General features: G+C 40.0%; 1 protein-coding gene across 1 annotated transcript in view; it reads left to right on the top strand.

Moving 5' to 3' along the window:
* The window catches only part of LOC144372815 (SH3 domain-containing kinase-binding protein 1-like), a gene marked incomplete at its 3' end in the record, with an annotated part of 150745 nt that overhangs the window by 101350 nt on the left and 28979 nt on the right, over positions 1-20416 (top strand). The window contains exon 5 of the mRNA XM_078036057.1: positions 13038-13145. Within this exon, the coding sequence (XP_077892183.1) occupies positions 13038-13145 (108 nt within the window). The remainder of the gene's footprint in view (positions 1-13037; positions 13146-20416) is intronic.

The raw sequence follows: 20416 nt of genomic DNA on the forward strand, positions 1-20416 counted from the left end.
TCTATTTAAAGCTTCTGTCCTTTCAGTATTTTTTTTTATAGTGGCATTGAGAGAGCCCTGAGGTTCTGCATGGATGCTTATAAGGATCCTCATATCCTAAAACTGGGCTTGGCAAACATCTTCTATAAAGGGTCAGAAGGCATTTTAGGGTTTGTGGACCATTCAGTCTTGGTCAGAATTACTACTCTACTGTTGTAGAGGGAAAATGGCCATAGAGGTAAATTAATGGACATGGTTGAATTTCAATGAAACTTTATTTATGGATGCTTAATTTTTAAATTGCAGATGGACACAATACCTTTATTTATTTTTATTTGGCTCTGAGGATCGAACCCAGTGCCTCACACATGCTAGGCAAGTGCTCTACCACTGAGCCACAATCGCAGTCCTGGATGCTTAAATTTGAATATCATGAAATTTTCCTATTCATTGAAATATTATCCTTCTTTTGACTTTTTTTTAAAAAATATTTTAAAATGCAAAACTTATTCTTAGCTTTTGGCCCTTAGGTTGTAGTTTGCTGACCCCTGAAATGAAATATCTGGAAATAGACCATAAAAATCCAGCTGGTTAATTTTCAGCAAAAGTGCAAAGGCATGCTGGGCATGGTCACCTGTAATCCCAGTAATTCAGGTGGTTGAGGCAGGAGGATCACAAGTTCCAGGTCAGCCTGGGCAACTTAGTGAGACCCTGTCTCAAAATAAAAAGTAAAAAGGGCTGGGGATGTGGCTCAGTGGTAGAGCACCTCCTGAGTTCAATTCCCCTTAAAAAAAAAAAAAATATATATATATATATGTGTGTGTGTGTGTGTGTGTGTGTGTGTGTGTGTGTGTGTGTGTATGTGTGTGTGTGTGTGTGTGCGCACGCGCAAAGATCATTTAAGAGAAAAAAGATGATCTTTTCAAGAAATGGTACTGGTATAATTGGACGTACATAGGCAAAACGTGAACTCCAATCTAAATCTAACACATTATGCAAAGATTAACTCAACATACCATACCATAGATGTATGTGAAAACACAAAACATGAAAAGTTACTTATGAAAACAAAGAAGAAAAGAGTTGTTAGACATGATACTAAAAGCACAATCCATAAAAAATAACTGTCAATTTGGACTTGAACAAAATTCAAAACTTTTGCTCTACAAAAACACTATTCAGAGAATGTTGTTGCCCACCCTGTTCTCCTACAAGCCCATCTGAGCCCCAATATTTAATTAGTAATCACCTGGTAAATAATTGCATGAATTTCAAGGTCCTTGTTTTTATTCTGAGACTTTCCAAAAATATCTTTTATAATATAAGGCCATGGATCTTCTATATTGGAAACTTTCCTTGCCCCTGTGACTCTTGTTCCCCAGAGCCATGGACAGATGTAGCCATACTCCACTGGTCTGACTGGGACTCAGCTGAGCAGCCTGAGGGCCTGGATTTGGCCTGAGAAGTATATTTTTCACTCACTTCCCTGGCCTAGAAGCAAAATTGGCTAGGTATAGATAAAAAGGCCCCAAACAAAATTTTAGGCCAAGAAATGTTTTCCTAATGGAGAAATTTCTTAAAAGAATATAGGTTTATCCTGGTGAAGAATGGAAGTAGAAGGTAGAAATTTACTAATAGCTCCTGCAGCTGTCTATGATATTCTTTTTTTAAAATATATTTTTTAAATTATAGATGCACACAGTACCTTTATTTTGTTTATTTTATGTGGTGCTAAGGATCCAACCCAGTGTCTCACATGTGCTAGGCAAATGTTCTACCACTGAGCTACAACCCAGCCCTATCTCATTATGCTTGACCTTCAAAATGAGTATGACTGTGCCCTTCACCTCTTAAGTGTTCCTAGCCTTTATCTGTGAAATGAAGATTACCACCTCCTCCCCCTTCTTCACTGCCCTATTTATATCTCTTAGAGGTGGTGCAGGAGCTAAGGAAAAATATCTGAAAACATAATGAAAGATGCTCTTTGAATGCCACTATCTTTATCAATGAAGCAAATTGATGTTCTGTCATCCCTGCTCTCCTTTTAATAGAAGAAAAGTATGTATTTGGATGCAGAGCCCACATAGTTCCCTAAATATAAAATGAAAATGAAAACTCAGCTACAGGACGCATGTCCTTGAGAAGTAAACTGTACATTTAGCCATGTGCTATGGATAAGCCAAAGGCGCCATCAGAAATAGCTTTTAAGCTTTAGCATGGAGTGGTCATCTCACTGTAAAAGACCTAGCAAGGAGAAAATAGGGAGTTTCTATGAAAACATTTTGAAATATAAGTTCAAATATTTGATTATGTTTGAATGAGCAGAAAAAAAATGTAAAAGTGCTATCTTATTAATGATTTATATTCTGTGTATGATTTACATGTCTTCAGATACAGTTAATGTTTCTTGTGCTTTAAGCCAGGTTACAAGGACACTGAAAGGCCCCTGTCTATATAAGTATTTCCTTTTCTCATTACTACAGGGAAAAGAAATACTACTTACTGACTTTTGAAGTGGATTTATGGAAGCAGAAAGTCTTTCATTCTGCTATTAGAAAAAAAGTTAAAGTATATCCTTTTTCTGAGAAGACTTAAGATCATGTATACCACAAATAAAATCAAGAAGCAATTTATATATATTTGTCATGTACAAACTATACAGCCATGCCCCACAACTCCAGGAGATACCCAATATGAATGGTGACCCTGGAGTTGGGCCAACATGAGTTCTAGTCTCTGAAGAGGCTCCAGACAGAAACATCTTTTTCTAAGAGGGAAACTGACTGTGAGCATAGAGGCCTTTGAGGTTTCTGTCCTTGGTTGTCCTCTATTGTGTGCACCCCCCACCTTCCACCCTACCCACCACACCTTTCCTGATTCTGGTCTCTGATTCTCAGTGCCTATGATAGTTCTATTTTTTTGTATGAAGACTGAGGTTTGGTTTAAGCTTTTTTTCTCATTTCTTAGTGACATCTGCACTCAAAAGTTTTTTTTTTCTCCTGTAGTATTTCTTAACCCATGTGTTATCAGCAGATTATAGAGTTAGAAAAGTGACCTCCTCAGTGTCCCAGAGTAGATGGAAAGGGCCTTAGGTGGTTAGAATTCCATCAAGGATGATGACCTCCAAATATTCTTGGCCTCTAGTAGAATGAATTATTATTAATAAAATTATAAGAATTAATAAAATATTTTATGTGTGCCATTTTCTGAAAAAGATTGGGTGGCATGTATTTATCTTCCCATATAAAGATGCTTAACAATGGCTCTACTTTATGTTAGGGAATGCTTTAATTTTCTTATTAGAGAGAAGTACATATGCTAACAATAGAAACTACATGAAAATTAAAAACCCTTGGTGCTAGGGTTGTGGCTCAGTGGTACAGCGCTTGCCTAGCGTGTGTAAGGCACTGCATTGGATCCTTAGTACCACATAAAAATATATAAATAAAAATAGAGGTTCACCCACAACTTAAAGGTACATACAGGGTTTTTTTTTTAAGTTGTGTACCTTTATTTCAGATATCATTTCTCTCTTTCTTCTTTTTTTTTTTTTTTTTTTGTCAATTAGACCTTGAAATAGCTTAGACTTTTAAAGATAGAGCTTAGGGCTGGGCTTGTGGCTCAGTGGTAAAGTGCTTGCCTAGCATGTGTGAGGCACTGGGTTCAATCCTCAGGACCACATAAAAATAAATAAATAAAATAAAGGTCTATCAACAACTAAAAAAATATTAAAACAAACAAAAAAAGATAGAGCTTAAAGTTCTCTTATCTAAAATAAAATAAATTCACTCTAATTAAAGAAACAATCTTCAAAGGAGTATATGATTTCTGGTTGAAGCTATGGTAGAGTAATGAGTTTTAGCCTTAACTCTCCTGCCAGAGACAACTCTAAAATTCAACAAAGTATAGGAAGCATCTGTTTCTAGCACTGGACAATATATAGTACCAAAATGTGGTGCTGGAGAGAGGGGAAGCATAAAAATGAGTTTTACATCAACTCTGGCTTTTTGCCTGGGGGGAACTTTGCAAATTGTAGGGGCAGTGGAGCCCAAACAAAGAGCAGCAGATTTATGGGATAGAGGGAACAAATTGTAATTTAGGCTGCTGGGGTGGCTTGAGTTTGCAGGCAGGAAACTGTAGAGGGGAATGAGTTATGCCGAAAAAGAGTTTCAGAAGCTGAGTGGATATCCCAGAGTTCATCAGTGATGGGGGGTGCTGGAGTTCTGGTCAAGCAGAGTAGAAAAATGAGGAATGCTGAACACTCCAGGCATCCAATTGAGAACCCAGAAAAGTCAACCATAGATATAGTGCTACCTTAGACCCACCCTAACAAAGACTAAAAAAACAAGCCTTGTTAGGTCAATCTTTTAAAAAAAAACAAAAAAAACATTTTTTTAGTTGTAGATGGAAACAATACCTTTATTTTGTTCTATTTATTTTTATGTGATGCTGAGGAACGAACCCAGTGCCTCACACATTCCAGATGAATGCAATACCACTGAGCCACAACCCCAGCCCCTAAGTCAATCTTATCTGAAAGCAACTTTTCCATAGTAACAAAACTCAATACCCTCACAAGAAAGACAACAAAATCCAGTCTCTGAACAAGGTAGCCAGGTGTTGAGAGCGTGTAATCACACATGACTAGATCAAAGAAGAAGCAGGAAAATGTGACGTATGATATGGGTAGCTTGTAAAAGACATGGCATCAATACTTGCTTCAGTTAATATTGGCATAGCCAAGCTGGGCACAGTGGTGCATACCTGTAGTCCCAGCTATTTGGGAGGCTGAGGCAGGAGGATTGGTTGCTTGAGTCCAGGAGTTTGAGGCAGCCTGGGCAACATTGTGAGACTGTCTCAAGAAAAAACAAAAAAAAAACCAAAAAACTGGCATGGCTAACAGGAAGTGTGCTTACTTTTGATGTGTTACCCACCTAGTTTTTTGTTAACTATTTTTATAATATGTCAAATGGAAGTCCAGGATGTGGTGGCACTGGGCAGGCAGGCAGGATGGATTCAAACTAAAAAGCTTCTTCTTAGCAAAATAATCAATCAGTGAGGTGAATAGAGAGCCTACAGAATGGGAGCAAATCTTTACCACAAGCACATCAGATAGAGCCCTAATCTCTAGGATATATAAGGCACTCAAAAACGCCCCCCCCCAAAAAATAAATAACCCAATCAATAAATGGGCTAAGGAACTGAACAGACACTTCTCAGAAGATGATAATACAATCAATCAACAAATATATGAAAAAATGTTCAACATCTCTAGCAATTAGAGAAATGCAAATCAAAACTACTCTTAAGACTTCATCTCACTCCAATCAGAATGGCAGCTATTAAGAATACAAACAATAAGTGTTGGCAAGGATGTGGGAGAAAGGCACACTCATACATTGCTGGTGGAACTGTAAATTAGTGCAGCCAATATGGAAAGCAGTATGGAAATTCCTTAGAAAACTTGTAATTGAACCACCATTTGACCCAGTTATCCCACTCCTGGGTTTATACCCAAAGGTGTTCCAGACTTATTGAATCCTAATTGGCATTTTTACAAGATCCCCAAATGAGAAGTATGCACATTCTTTATTTCTTTCTTAAAAATAGCCTACTACAGTGATGCAGCTACATCAGTGTTCATAGCAGCACAATTCACAATAGCTAAATTGTGGAACCAACCTAGATGCCCTTCAGTAGATGAATGGGATAAAAAAAAATGTGGTGTATATACACAATGGAATATTACTCGGGATTAAAAGAGAGTAAAATCATGGCATTTGCAGGTAAGTGGATGAAGTTGGAGAATATAATGCTAAGTGAAGCAAGCCAATCCCAAAAAAACAAAAGCCAAATGTTTTCTTTGACATGAGGATGCTGACTCATAATGGCGATGGGGACAGTGGGAGGAATGGAGGAACTTTAGATAAAGCAAAGGGGAGGGAGGGGAAGGGAGGGAGCAAGGGGGTAGAAATGATGGTGGAATGAGTTAGACATCATTACCCTAAGTACATGTATGAAGACATGAATGGTGTGACTCTACTTTGTGTATAATCAGTGACTTGAGAAATTGTGCTCTATATGTGTAATATGAAATGAATTGCATTCTGCCATCATGTATAACAAATTAGAATAAATAAATAATTTAATTTAACATATGTCAAATGGATAAATCAGATGTCAGTATAGAAAAGCATATCAATTGTTGTCCAATAAGAAGCTAGGATTTTTTATAAGAAGTTGAACCCTGGATCATGACTTCTTATTATTACAAGAGTGAATCACTGCCTATGCCTCAGTCATCCCTGTGTGTTGCCATTTGGAATGTGGTATTTTCCTGAATGGACTTGTCTTTAAGACTGTGTCCCTGAACTTCCCTCCTTAACACTCCTTAACCAGAGCTCTTTTTTCCAGTTACCTCATAAACCATGATGTGGACGAGCCTGCTTTAATAACTGACTTATGGGGGTATGGAAGTTCTAAACAGCAATGCCAGCCCCAGCCATACAGCATAATTGCATCTCTTGGGGAAGGTGTTAACAAGCAGAAGCACAGCAGAGTGCTCCTGGGCTTCAGCTTCTGTGGAGCATTTGCTCAACATGGCACCCCCCCCAGCTTCATACAGAAGGCGTTCATTAGTAAATATTAAACAGTATTTTCCATACTGCTGGTGGATGCTGGGGGTGCGAGGATCCCTTGAGGCAATCTGAAGCTCACTTAACAGCCACGATAAAATTTTTCAACACTCACTTTCTCCTCAAATGATATCTCAGTCATCGAGGAAGGTCATGAAAGGTAGCTGTGCTGGGTCCTTCTAGGAAATTGGCCCTAAGGAGAGTGGGGACAACTGACCACCCAAAGAAGTAACTGAGCAGAGTACATTTGACTTTCATTTAGGCTAGGTGGTGAACCCATTCTTATCTTTTCTTAGTTTGGGCTTGACATTTCCATCTTTTGGACTCAAAAAAGATAGGTCCTTTTGGGGGTACTTTTTAAAGTTTTTATCACAATTATGAACAAATAACAAATTCAGTACAGATCAGCAGGTAACCCTGACTGTATAGAAGAAGCTTACTTTGCCTTTTCCTTTTCAACTTGACCTTACTTTTACTGTTTCTTTTTTTAATATTTATTTTTTTAGTTGTAGTTGGACATAATACCTTTATTCCATTCATTTATTTTTTTTATGTGGTGCTGAGGATGAAACCCAGGGCCCCCTGCGCATGCTAGGTGAGCGCTCTACTGCTGAGCCATAATCCCAGCCCCACTTTTACTGTTTGAATATGGGAAAATGTAGAATAACAGTCTGGGGGAAGTTTGGGCCATTCATGTACTCATCCATTCAGCCAGCATCTTGTCAGAACTGGTATGTCCCAGGCACTGTACAAGTTATTAAATGGATATAAAGGTATGAGAATAAGATCCTTGTTTTCAAGGAGCTTTCTTTTATTTATTTATTTTTCTTTTTGGTACCAGGGATTGAACCCAGCAGTGCTTAACTACTGAGCCACATCCCCAACCCTTTTTATTTTTTTTATTTTGAAATAGGGTCTCATTGACTTCTTAAGGCCTTGCTAAGTTGCTGAGGCTGGCTTTGAACTTGCCATCTTTCTGCCTCAGCCTTAGAATTGCGGGGATTACAGGTGTGCACCAGCTTGCCCAGCTAAGGAGTTTACCCTTTTTAATACCTTTGCTACACCAAGTATGGTACACAGAGCAGCAGTATTGTCATTGCTTGGGAAACTCTTAGAAATGCTGAATCTCAGACGTGTTCCAGACTTATTGAATCCTAATTGGCATTTTTACAAGATCCCCAAATGAGAAGTATGCACATTAACGTTTGAGCAGCACTGATCTAAATCGAACCTATTCATAACTTGCACGTTGGAATGACCTAGGGACTGTTAAAAGCACTGATTTCCTTCACTTCTCACCCCCCCCGCCCCGCCCCCCACCAATTGTGATTTTAATTGGTGTGGGGTCTCGCTTAGGCATTGGGATTTTTAAAACTTCCTAGGTGATTTTAAAAGTGCAGCCAGGTTTGATAGTTACTTATCTAATATATTGCTCTGCACTCTTGACAAAACAGCCCATGATGAGGGTTGTGGCTCATTCTTTTAGCCAATTTACTATCCAGGTGATAAGTTTGTCTCTTCTCAAAATTTGAAGTGTCTACCTTAGAGGTAAACATACCAGGCTTCACTGGTGACTCCTAGCACATTTGGCCCTCACCATGCCAACAGGTTATCTGTAAAGGAGTTCTCTCAGCTGGTCCCTATTGCAATAGCTGTATCGAGCACTGAAGTGCTTCAGCCAGGTTACCTGGGGCAGTGCTGGCAGGATTGTACAGACTGTGGCACAATGTTGAAGTCTAGGCATGGCCCCCTCCTTCAGACACACCCAGGCCTTAGCATTCCTCCCCTCAGCCCCTCTCAAAGTGTTTGAGTTGCTGCCAGGGGCTAGAATTGGCTTCCCTAAGGCAGCAAGGAGTAGAAATGGCCCACCAGTACCCAAAGATGGCACTGGACCACATGACAAATGCATAGGAGCTTAATAAAAAAACTTTCCTGACCACATCATCCCTCAGGGACTCTGGGGCCAATCCATGTAATTCCAGTAATGACAATAGCAACAATCAGCAGTTGTGTCCTTCTCTACACCTTGCAGTGATTTTCATGGGTATGAAAAAAAGTGAGATCCAGAGAATTTTCATCTCTGGCAATGGTTTAAGTACCCCATGGCCAACATTTGTATTCTTCCTTCTCTGAGTTCAGGCAAAATAAGCAATGGCTACCTTGTGCCATAGTGAGTCCTCCCTTAAGCTAGAAGAGAGTAGATAACCTAAGATAGTGCTGAACATAGAGGTTAGATGATAGCACACCTAAGGCTCTGTTAATGTATTCCTTTAAAGGAAAAACAGCATTTGTATTTTATAAGGAAGAATATTTTCTTTTATTCTAATATCTGCCTGGTGATGAGACATACACAAACCATTTTGGCTATTGTGAGGACTTGATCATGGAAGAGTGAACACTCTGTCAGAAATATAATTTCTTTCCATACTCTTAACTCTCGATAAGACTCCAGGTCTGTTTTCTTTTGCTTTCAATAGAGCTTATTTCTAGACATTATTTTTTTTCCAGAAGCTTTCGTCTGCCTGCTGCTCTTTAATTCATTTCTACCTCCTGCTTCATTCTAATAGCATCCCAGGATTGGAAAGAAATAATTGTATGTTGGCCACACTACCTCTCTCCTCAGGGGTCACCTACTGCCTCATAGACCCCTTTCACTCAACAACTGCTTTGGCGGTATCCACTTTCACCCTGGTGACATTCTGGCCTCACAAATCATTGGCCACTCATTCCTCCATTCTTCCCTTTGTTTTATTCATGGGTGCCATCTTGCCTCACACCTCATGTCACTATTCAGTAGACATTTGGGGGCTGCCTTTGCTCTAAACCCCAGTTCTTGAATGACATGGGTTCCCACCCTCCCACTTTCCTTCCCTCTCATTCAGTGATCCTGCCCTTGACTTTCTCATTGCCTCTGTTCTTGGTGTCCTTCTCTTCCTGGCTGCCTGGCTTCTCTTGGTTCACTTGTTTTTTAAATCTAACTTGACACTCCTGTGGTGTTTCCATGCCATTTTGATTCACTGCATCTGCCTATGAGGCTCCGATCTTGGGAGCCCCCGCAAGGACATGATGATTTTCTTTCCACCCTGGATTCCTGTCTTATTCTGTATATTTTAGGCCCTTGAGAAATAAATTGAATTTGCTGGTAGTTTACACTTCTGGAAGAACAGCCCTTAGATGAATAATTCTCTCTTCATCTCTGCCATCAAAAGCCTTGTTCCTTTGTTTGGTTTAAGAGGAGTTACATTTGCTTCTTATTATGCTGTCAAAATCATTCCTGTTTCTCTTAAATTAGCTTCTATTGCTGAGATTTTCTGTAAATCTTCTATTGCATTGGTTTTTCTGTAAATCTATCCCACTCCAGGCATCCCAACCCCGTGCCTGGTTTTTGTCCTGTACCGGCTTTTCTCTTTGGCTGCTCTTAGTATTCTCAACCACACTGACAGTTTTCTTTTTTGACTGTGCTTATCTCATCCATGGGCCTTGTGTTTATTCTTATACTAATCAGAACAATTAGACATATTGTATTCTCTCTTTGTGCTTTCCCTCTGTTGCTTTGAATTACAGCAGTGCTTAGCACTGTTAGTGTTTTCCTCAAGGAGCAGAGTATAGAAGAGCCATCCAAGCCAGTCATCGCTAATGGGAGATATGATGAATATAATGTGCTTATGGACACTTTTCCCCTGTAGATATGCATAAGTTCACAAGTTACTCTGCTAAGGTTCCTGCTTATTAAAATTTTCTTTATTGTTTTTCTCACACATGAAGCAAAATGGTTCTTGGGCTATTGTTTGCATAAGGCTGAGGTGAAGCATAGCTTTGCATCATTTAGAAAGGTAGCACTAAACAATATTTGCATGCCTTTGTGGACATTGTATCAGGTGATCCAAAATGATTGTGGAGGAAGGTCCAGTCCTTACATAAGCAAACCCTTCTCACACGAGAAGATTTAAGATTATTCAAAAAGCTGTTACTGACAGCTTTTCTTTTGATACCAGAACATTTGGTTAATACCTGTTCCCCAAAAGAATCCTGCAGAATATTGTGTGTCTGTCTCTCATACATCTCTAAGCTCCTAGGGGGTAGGACCATGTTTTCTGCATGTTTAATGTTCAGTACGTACAGAACTTGAACATATTTTGCACTTATTAGATATTTGTAGAATTAAAAATCATGAAGTGCAAATTAGCATAGTGCTGAATGTTAGAGAAAAGAAGGCATTCATGATAGTCACTTTCCTAAAAGTGAGTTTCAAGTTGGGTTTTGAAGATAACAAAGACACATGCAGAAAGAGGAGGGGGAAAAATGTGCCAGAATTTTCTAGATTGAAAGACTTAATTTCTAAGGATTAAGGGTAAAGAAATTCCACTCCTCCCTGCCTCCTTTATAAGTTTTTCTAGAATCATTGATGGCATTTGTCAGAACCTTAGAAGCCAACAAATTATGCCAGGTATGGGGCACATGCCATAATTCCAGCGACTCAGGAGGCTAAGGCAGGAGGATTGCAAGTTTGAGGCCAGCCTTGGCAATTTAGTAAGACCCTAAGCAACTTTGCAAGACCTTGTCTCAAAATAAAAATGACTTGGGTATGGCTCAATGGGAAGCACCCCTGGGTTCAATCCTCAGTATCATAAAAACCCCACCAAATCCTGCCATTACCACTTCTGTTTGTAGATCCCTTCTTTGGGCACCCATGCTAGATTGTTTAGGGGGTAATGTAACAACGACAGGACCATATTGTTTTCTAGATTTATTGTCATTTTTTCTAGAAAAATAAGCATTCTCTCATTTAGAAGTTTTTTGAACTCTTGTTCTGGGTAAATTTGAAATTGTTGCTCCAACTGTAATTTGTTTTGAGTATTGGTTAGGACTAAAATTTACAGTGTGTCACAAAGGATTAATCTCTAACATCTGCATGCTTTTCTAAGGCGTTAATTTATCTTTGTAACATACCTCTGGGAGAGGGGAAGATGGATCATGATTTACTTCTAGAAGACATCTTGTCCAAATATTCAAATATTGGACTGCTGGAGATTATAGATCTCAGAAAGAATCTTTGTTGATTCTTATTTATTATATGGTATATTGTGTGAAGGACTAAGGGTGTATTGGTGAAACAAATCAGATGTATAACTCACCTTGCTGGAATTCTGATCTAGCGAAGTCCAAATGTACCATATATAAGCCCTGGTACACTTGGAGCCTACAACTGATGCTTGAGCCCTCCTGGTCTCTTCCTCAACACATCAGTCCATGGGCCCTGAGCATGATGTCCTCTCTTTCTTGATTAATTATCTTCTTGTTTCACATGTAACTTTAAAATGACTGTGCTGCCAGTTTTTTGTTTGTTTGTTTGTTTGTTTGTTTTTGGAAAGCCTTCATTTGTTTTGGGCTTCAGCTAGAAGTTGTTGATCACAAGTCTGAGTGAGGCTTGGGTTTTAACTCAAGAACTCTGGACTTGACAGTTGGGTGTGTATTATACACATACTGTGGAGGAAGAAATGCCCAAGGGAGGAAGTTTATAGTTGGCCAGGTGAGTCCTGGATTGGGTGTTAGAAGTAGAATTGAACCCCGAGCACCCAGTGGATGAATGCAAAATATATTAAAATGAATTGGTTTCCATCCAATTGAAAAGGAAAAAAACTATAAGTAGCTTTGTGTGCTGAGGTTAAGTGCTTAGGAGAACCATGGGGCCATTAGGTTTAGGATGGAAGCTTGAAGAAGCTTAGGGTTTTTCCAGTCTTGCTCCTGGTCCTCTATCTAGCACCTGGCTCAGTAGTGCCTGATGTAGTAGGTGCTCAAGAAACATTCAATAAATGAAAGAAGAGAATAGAAATTATTGAAAGGAAAGCAGGTTTGATCGGGAAGAATAACTAGGTTTATTTATTCATTTAGTAAGCAAATGTTGAGTTCTGTAAGGGGAATAAAGGGCTTTTCATGGTGACAACTGTGCTCCACCAACATCAAAAGGAGAAGGTGAAGGAGAGCAGCATGTTAATGAGTTTGTATGAAGTGATTTTTTTCTTATGCTTGGCTTACTGTTGCAAAGCCCTTTTTAATTCTGACAAGCTTAGTAACAAGTTATCCAAAAGAGGACATTTTTGCACAAGATATTTTCTAAGCTTCCTTTGCAGTTAATAAAATACTTTTATTTCAGTAAACTTAAAAAGAAGCCCATACATCTCCTCCCATCTATAAGAAAAAAAATTTAAAAATACTTCATGATTCAGGGTATCTAAAAGCAACATTGGGCTTTGAGTCCCTGCTGGAAGCTCTACTCTGACTTTGGGGTTGTGCTGACTTAATAACCATTGTTACATTGATATCAGCGTCAAGAAGAGGGCTTCTGTTCTCCCATGAAAGGATGGAAGACCTCTCTGGAGCATGCTTGCCCCCATTTCTCACTCTTTCCTGCCTCGTTTCTAGGACTGCATCGATGTTGGCTGGTGGGAAGGAGAGCTCAATGGCAGACGAGGCGTGTTCCCTGATAACTTCGTGAAGTTACTTCCACCGGACTTTGACAAGGAGGGGAATGTAAGTCTCCACGGCTTTGATCTCAGTGCACCATACACTGTCAGAATTGTGGCTTCCTGTCATGGGACTTGGGATATAGGATTGAGACCGTTTGGTATAATGTTAAAGAGCACTGGCATTTGAATGTTTGATGGGCTTGGGTTCTAAGCCCTTGGCTGCCTATACCTATAACAAGTCTATTTTAGAACTCAGCTACTACCTTGGTGATAGTGATCCCAATTCCATAGTTTCATGTATAAATAGGATAATGTGTGTAAGGCACTTAGCACAGTACCTGGCACATTTGAGTGCCCAAATAAACTGTGAGGACCATGGGTGCTCGGTTTGGTAAGTGTACTGCCTGCATCCTGCATGGTACGTTCCTTGAGGGTAGTGAAGTAACCAATATTATGCAAATGGCTGACACATTATGAAGCTAAGGATGCAGAGCAAGACCTACAAATCTTCCTATACTGTATATGCATGTTTGTGTACACATATCCATATGTGTGCATATACACCTCTCATTTATGTTTTCCTTTGTGGGAACCCATTTGATGATGCTGCTGTCCAAACAAGCCAGTCCATTTTTGTTGCCTTATTCCACATGTTGTTTTTCTCTTCCAATGATGTAACAAGAAATGTTGAAAAGCTAGAAGCACCCTACAGTATATGGAGGAATTGCAATTTGGTCTTATCGATCCTGTTCTATACCTCAGGGTTCTTTGCTCAGGCTTTTATGTGACCTCTGCCCACCTCTCCTGGCTAGAATCCTCTTCATGCCCATGGGGGCCCTGTTACTGAACCAGGCTGAACCTGACTTTGACATATCACCATTCTAGTAGAACTGAGGTGAGGTACAGTAAGGTTAGCTACAATATTGGTAAATTGGTTGCCAAGGATACTAAACCATCATTTCATGGTGAAAGTGCTACTTAGATGAATGGACATAATTGTTTAAGAAGTGAGATAGTGCTGGCATCTGCCAAGATTGTACCCTGTAGATTATTAAATGGGTTTGAAGTCCAAAGCCTAAAGGCTTTTCAATAGCTTGCTTTCTTGTATTGTTTGGGTGAAGAGTGTTCTATTCTACACTTGCTATTCTCTCTTGGAATCTGAGTTTGGGTTCTGCATAATATGGATTCAGCTTCCTAATATTTTCTAAGTCCTTGACACTTGAAGTCAAATTCATGGACCAGCAACATCAGCATCACCTGGGAGCTTGTTAGAGCTGCTCAGGCCCTATCTTAGGTCTGATGCATTAGAATCAACATTTTTCACAAAATTCTTAGGTGATCTGTTTGCATATTACATTTTGGGAAATGTAGGTATGGAAGCAGATATCTAAGTGATGACAATCCCACCTTCCACTTTCCCCCATATTTTAGGAGAGAATTCATACATCAAAGAACTCATCATTCAGTAAGGATATTGTCCACCAGGCAAAATCGCTTGAAACATTTTTACTAATGACTAGCAATGTTGGATTGTCACTTGACAGAAAAATTGATTACTGAGAAAAACAGATCCTAAACACTTATAATGACTGGATATGAAATGTTTTAGGATAACAGGACCCCAAAATGAGATTTAGAAAATATTTATAGAGTATAGTGGTTGTGACTCTAGGCTATGCCATCAGATAGACCTGAGTTCAAATCCGTCCCCTGCCACTTATTTGTTCTATAGCTATGGCCAAGTTTTTGAACAGCTCTAAGCCTCACTATTTTCATCCATAAAATAATGGGAATATTCATACTTACCTTACTGAATAGTTAAGAAGACTGAGTGAGATGATGTATATGAATTCCTCAGCACAGTGTCTGTTAATGCACCCTGCAGATTAAGCATTCCAGTCACATACTTACTATTGCCACAAGAGTGGCAAAAGACTCCAACCAGAATTGTGAAGTAATGTTATAAGGCCGATTCTGGGACTCTGGTTCTTTTTGCATCAGCTGATCAAATCAGCCCTGTTAACTTGGTATCTTGCTTACCTTCCCTGGGAATCTAGCTACATCTAAAACTTGTACTCAACAGTCGTTAAAAAAGACAGCCAGTGAGGTATAAAACACACTTATAGAGATAAGCAAGAACAGGGTGACATAATCTTCATGTTACTTCGCATATATTTTCTGGATCTGCTGCTTTACAATTCTGTTTTCATTTTGTTCAACATGTAACAAGTCCTTTCCTGGGCTGGCTATCATGGCTGTTGATTGGAAGTAAAGCATACTCATGACTGCTGCTCGATTGGGCTTAGTTTGGCTGCAAATCTGGTATTGAAAGACACAGGTGCCTGCCAGAGCTTTCTGAAAGGATACTCATGGTAGCCAGAATGAGTGGAGGCCAGGGACCATCTAGGCTGCCTCTCCTTCTTGCCCATGTTTGTGAGGCTACTAAAAGCCAGCTATGTCCTAAAGCACTGGGATACCAAAACCTTCATATAACTTTGAAGGAGAGCACATTGGCCAAGGAATCTTAGCAAGCCAGGTGTGGCGGCACACGCCTGTAATCCCAGCGGCTCAGGAGGCTGGGAGGATTGCAAGTTCTAAGCCTGCCTCAACAATTTAGTGAGGCCCTAAACAACTCAGCAAGACTCTGTCTCCAAATAAAATATTAAAAAGGGCTGGGGATGGCATTCTATGGTCATGTACCCCTGGGTTCAATCTCTAGTATAAATTTAAAAAGGAGTCTTAGCAAGCTCGCTATTCTGCTAGATAGACATTTGCTGCCTTATTGGTTCTGATTGAGCCAATATGGTTCACTTTTTTAAATATGAAAGATAAAATTGCATATTTACCATGTACAACATAGTGTTTTAAGCACAGTGGGATTCAAGCAAGCATAGATTGAAAATCTTCAAAAACTTTCCATCTGTACTGAACATGTATACACTTTTAAAATTGTCCTTCCCTAAAAATACAGTACAACAACTATACTACATGGCGCCTATATTGTGTTAATTGTTTAAAAAAAGATTAAGATGATTTAAGGTATACAGGAGGATGTGCTTGGGTTATATGCAAATTCTATAACATTTTATATAAGGAACTTGAACATCAGTGGATTTTGGTATCCTCAAGGGGTCCTGAAACCAATCTCCCACAGATTCCAAGCAATGACTGACTGTATGTATACATTGTGAATGTATACACGACTAAATCTAGTTAATTAACATGCATTGTTTGTCTAGTTATCATTTTTATGGTGATAAGTGGTATGACTAAGGTAAAATCTGGATCTGTTTTTAAGCCAATGAGCAAGTGTGCAGTTGCCTCCACTGTGGCCCCTGCCTTTTAGTTGCTGTTCTTATTTTAGTGGGGCAATAAATTCACTTAGGTGAGATGGACTCCACAGTGTACATTTTTAGAAGCTCTGTGTTACATAAGCTATTAAGGGAAGCACTTTCACCGGGAGAGTGAAGTTGTCAGTGATGAGTGGACTTAGCTCAGCTTGCTTGTTGGGGCATGTATGCTTTTTAGAGCCCCATGGGCCTTTCTCTAACCCTACACAAACAGCTACCACCTCCTTGATAAGTCTTTTAACCTTGTCCCCATGAAGCAGAAAACCCAATTTTAGGGAAACAATAGTCATACCTGTCAGATAAAGTAAAACCTACCGCTGAAAAGTATTGAATAATATGACACTTAGCTTTGAAAAAATTCAAAGTATAACATCCTTTTTCATCCCCTTTGGCCTATAAAACCAGCCAACCAGCTTTGTGTTAGTTGTTATGCCAGCCTTCATTGCTGTACCCTGAGCATTGGTGAGGTGGTGACAATGTGATTAGAGATGGGGCTGTCATTTGCTGAGTTGATGGTGTAAATATGATTAGAATCATTAACATGAAGGCACTACGTGAATGACAGAGTCTAAAACATTCTGCCACTGGTTTCAGCAGATGTCATCTTGTCTTGCCAGTGGCTGGGGCTATAATCACTCACCCAGAAAAGAGGACAGTCTGTGATGATTAGGGTCAACAGAAGCAAATGGCATTTCTTTAATAGCAGATCTTTTGACTCAGTAGGTATCACCAAGTATAATGACGGGGCTGGATATTTTTTGCAGGGACGTGGATTCTGTTGGTTACCACGAAGCCTTCTGGAATTCCTCGTGGTCTTTCTTCCTGAGAGCACTCAGCAGGTTCTCTCTCTAGGGTGACATACGCTTGGGGCTTTAGCTCAAGATATTCTGGGAGAGCACCCGTTGATCTCTTGATGCATATTTTAGAGCAATTATGTAACCTATTTATGAGAGAACCTAGATTCAATGGCTGTCTGTTTATTTTGAACTTTGAAAGTAAAATTAAACATCATATTGGATAAATTTAATATTCTGAGTTCTAATGAAGTGACATGTGTGTCCTGTCATTGTTACTGAAGGATAACGGGGAACTTGACTCTCAAGAAAAGCAAAAACAACTTCTCACTGTTGTTAGAAAAAGAAAATATGAAATATATATTCCTATAGGTAGTGTTTTAAGAAAGTCTCAGGCCATGACTCTTGTAAGGAAAACAGGTCAGATCATCAGAAGTGGAATTACTGTGCCAGCATGCATTGATTGGGAGGGCTTTTCAGAGTTTGTGCCATGTTACAAATGGGCATTGCTAAGGTGCCCCTAGGTGTTTCCCTAGTGAATATCCCCACAGTGGAGGGTCTGCCTCTCAGCTATAAGGACTGTACCTACAATTGTGATGCAGGCTATAAGCCTTCAAACCATAACAAGACCCGAGATGTCCATCATCTGGAGCATGTGGGTCTGCCTTCCCTGAGCATTCACCCTCTATGGGCCTGATTCCTTAAGAATCAGGTTTTGGCGCTGGGGCTCAGTGGTAAAGCACTTGCCTAGCACATGTGAGGCACTGGGTTCGATCCTCAGCTCCACATAAATAAATAAAATAAAGATATTGTGTCCATCTACAACTAAAACAATTTAAATAAAAGGAATCAGGTTTCATCAGAAACTACACTTTGTCCTGCAGGACAAGAAATCAAAATGAGGGGCTGGGGTTGTGACTCAGTGGTAGAGTGCTGGTCTTGCATGTGTGAGGCACTGGGTTCGATCCTCAGCACCATGTAAAAATATAAAAAGGTATATTGTCCATATATAATTTAAAAATTTTAAAAAAGAAATCAAAATGAGAGGAGTTAGTTGTTCTTGCAAAGTACCTGGCGGGTATCACTTAAGACCCTCCTCACACACCAGAAGGAAAAGGTTTGCCAAGGAAGCCATATGTATTCTTAGCTAAGCCCAGCTTCAGCTACTCTATTTTTCTGCATTCTTTTAATTGACTGGATCCTTTCTATTCATATCAGTCACCAGACACATTGCAACATCATTAATTAGATTTCCGACTTTCCCATTTACAGTTGTATGCCAATCTAGCCTTTTAAAATTATTCTAGATCATCCAGCAGCACTTTTGCAGGTTCCAAACTTTACAGGAAAAAAAAAAACAAGCCAAACCTTGCTGGCTACCCACAATGGCTAATCTGTCGTAGGTGAGTTTTGCTGCTTTAACTCTGTCCACCTTCTCTTTACCAAGTTCTCAGGAGGCCCCTGACTTTTTGCTCTGATCTTCTGAAAACCTCGTTTATAAAATCTGCTCTTAGCCAAAATTTTCTTTGTTCCTTGTCATGTTCTTTAGCCTTTTGAAATCTACTGTAGTTCTTTCTAATTTTTAAAGATGCCCAGTAAATTATTTAAAAAGAGATAAATGTGTACTACCAATAAGCAGCCTTAGCGAAATAATCCACCTGCAACATAATCTTGCACATTTAATTTTCTGAGCGGTCTCACATGCAGAGGAATAAGGCTTGTCAATGCATTAATGTCACCCATATATGGCCTGTTGATACAATACCTGTGGGCTTTCCCTAGGTCACCCAGGTGATGCTTCCTCTCTCTTTTCTGATGATACTTGTAGCCTGTATTCTTCCAGTTGAGCATCTCACTCAATATAAGCACCTGAAGTGCTTATCTCGGATCACTCAGTCTGAACTGTAATCTCTTTGAAGGCAGGGCCCACATACCAAGAGTCCCCTTTATGGGGCCTAACAGCATGCACAGAACATGGTTGGCAGTCAGGACCCCCTTGTTCTCTGATCTTATGGTGGCAAGGCATACCAGCTCTTCTTTCTGCCCCTCTTCTCCTTCTTGCTGCTCCCTCTTATACTCATATAAAAGAGGAAGAAGAATGAATGGAGGATTGGGGGCAGCTGGGCTCCTGTCCTATTCCCCTTCCAAGATGAAGAGGATCCAGGCCCTTTATTCCAGACAAAGGATCTGGGCATATAATTGAGGCATCACTTCTGGGGTGGGATGGATGGAGTGAAGGAGTCAAGGAGATGAACTGAGAGAGTATTTTAGGGGGAAACAGAACACCCAAGTCTAGCTAACCACCCAATAGACCATCAATTTGGATGCACCCAGCCAAGAGGGAAACCATGGATATAGATTATAAGGCTAGAAGCTGAGGGCAGGAAACAATAGAGAGACCCTCTAAAGAGCAGGTTGTACAGTGGTTCCTAGGAATCTCCTATGCAGGTGACAGGGCAGGTGTTGCTGGGACTCTGAAGGGTGCATAGGGACAGTTATACACACTGTCATTACCCCAAGCATAGCCCTAGCTGCACTCTTCAAAAGTGTGGCTGTTCCTCCAGGGGCAAGGAGGAAAGGGCAGGGCGGGCGCCTCCCATGTGTTCTAGAATTGTGAAGCGTGCCCTGGTCAGGAATCGTGTACTTGTGTCTCTCCTCCAGCCTCCAGATAACTTTGCTCAGTGCATTGTAGGGCTTCCCAAGGCCCTGAGTTGCTCTAAATCAAGCTGAGGTTTTCTTCCAGAACCTTATATTTCCCTGAGGAAACCCCCTGCTATGATTTGAATATGGTTCATTCCCACCCAAACTTATGTTGGGGCTCAGTCCCTAACATAACAGTGTTGAGAAGAGGTAGGTTTTTAAAGAGATAGTTAGGTCATGGGGATACCACCCTAATGAATGGATTAATGCATTTCTGGAGAGACTGGGTTACTTCTCTTGAGACTAGTTTCATTCTCACAAGAATAGATTGTTACAAACAAGCCAGCCACAGTCCCTTGATCTCTCTTGTACACATGCTCTTTGCCTGCCTTTGCTTCCCCATCTACTTTCTGCCACAAGTTGAAGCAGCATGAAGCCCTCATCAGAAGCTAAGTATATGCTGGCATCATGCACTTAGACTTCCAGAACCTCGAGCCACAATAAACCTCTTGTTTTTATGAATTTCCCAGTCTCAAGGATTCTGTTATAGC

The sequence above is a fragment of the Ictidomys tridecemlineatus genome, unplaced genomic scaffold, assembly GCF_052094955.1.
Source record: "Ictidomys tridecemlineatus isolate mIctTri1 unplaced genomic scaffold, mIctTri1.hap1 Scaffold_165, whole genome shotgun sequence".
Classification (NCBI taxonomy): Eukaryota; Metazoa; Chordata; class Mammalia; order Rodentia; family Sciuridae; genus Ictidomys; species Ictidomys tridecemlineatus.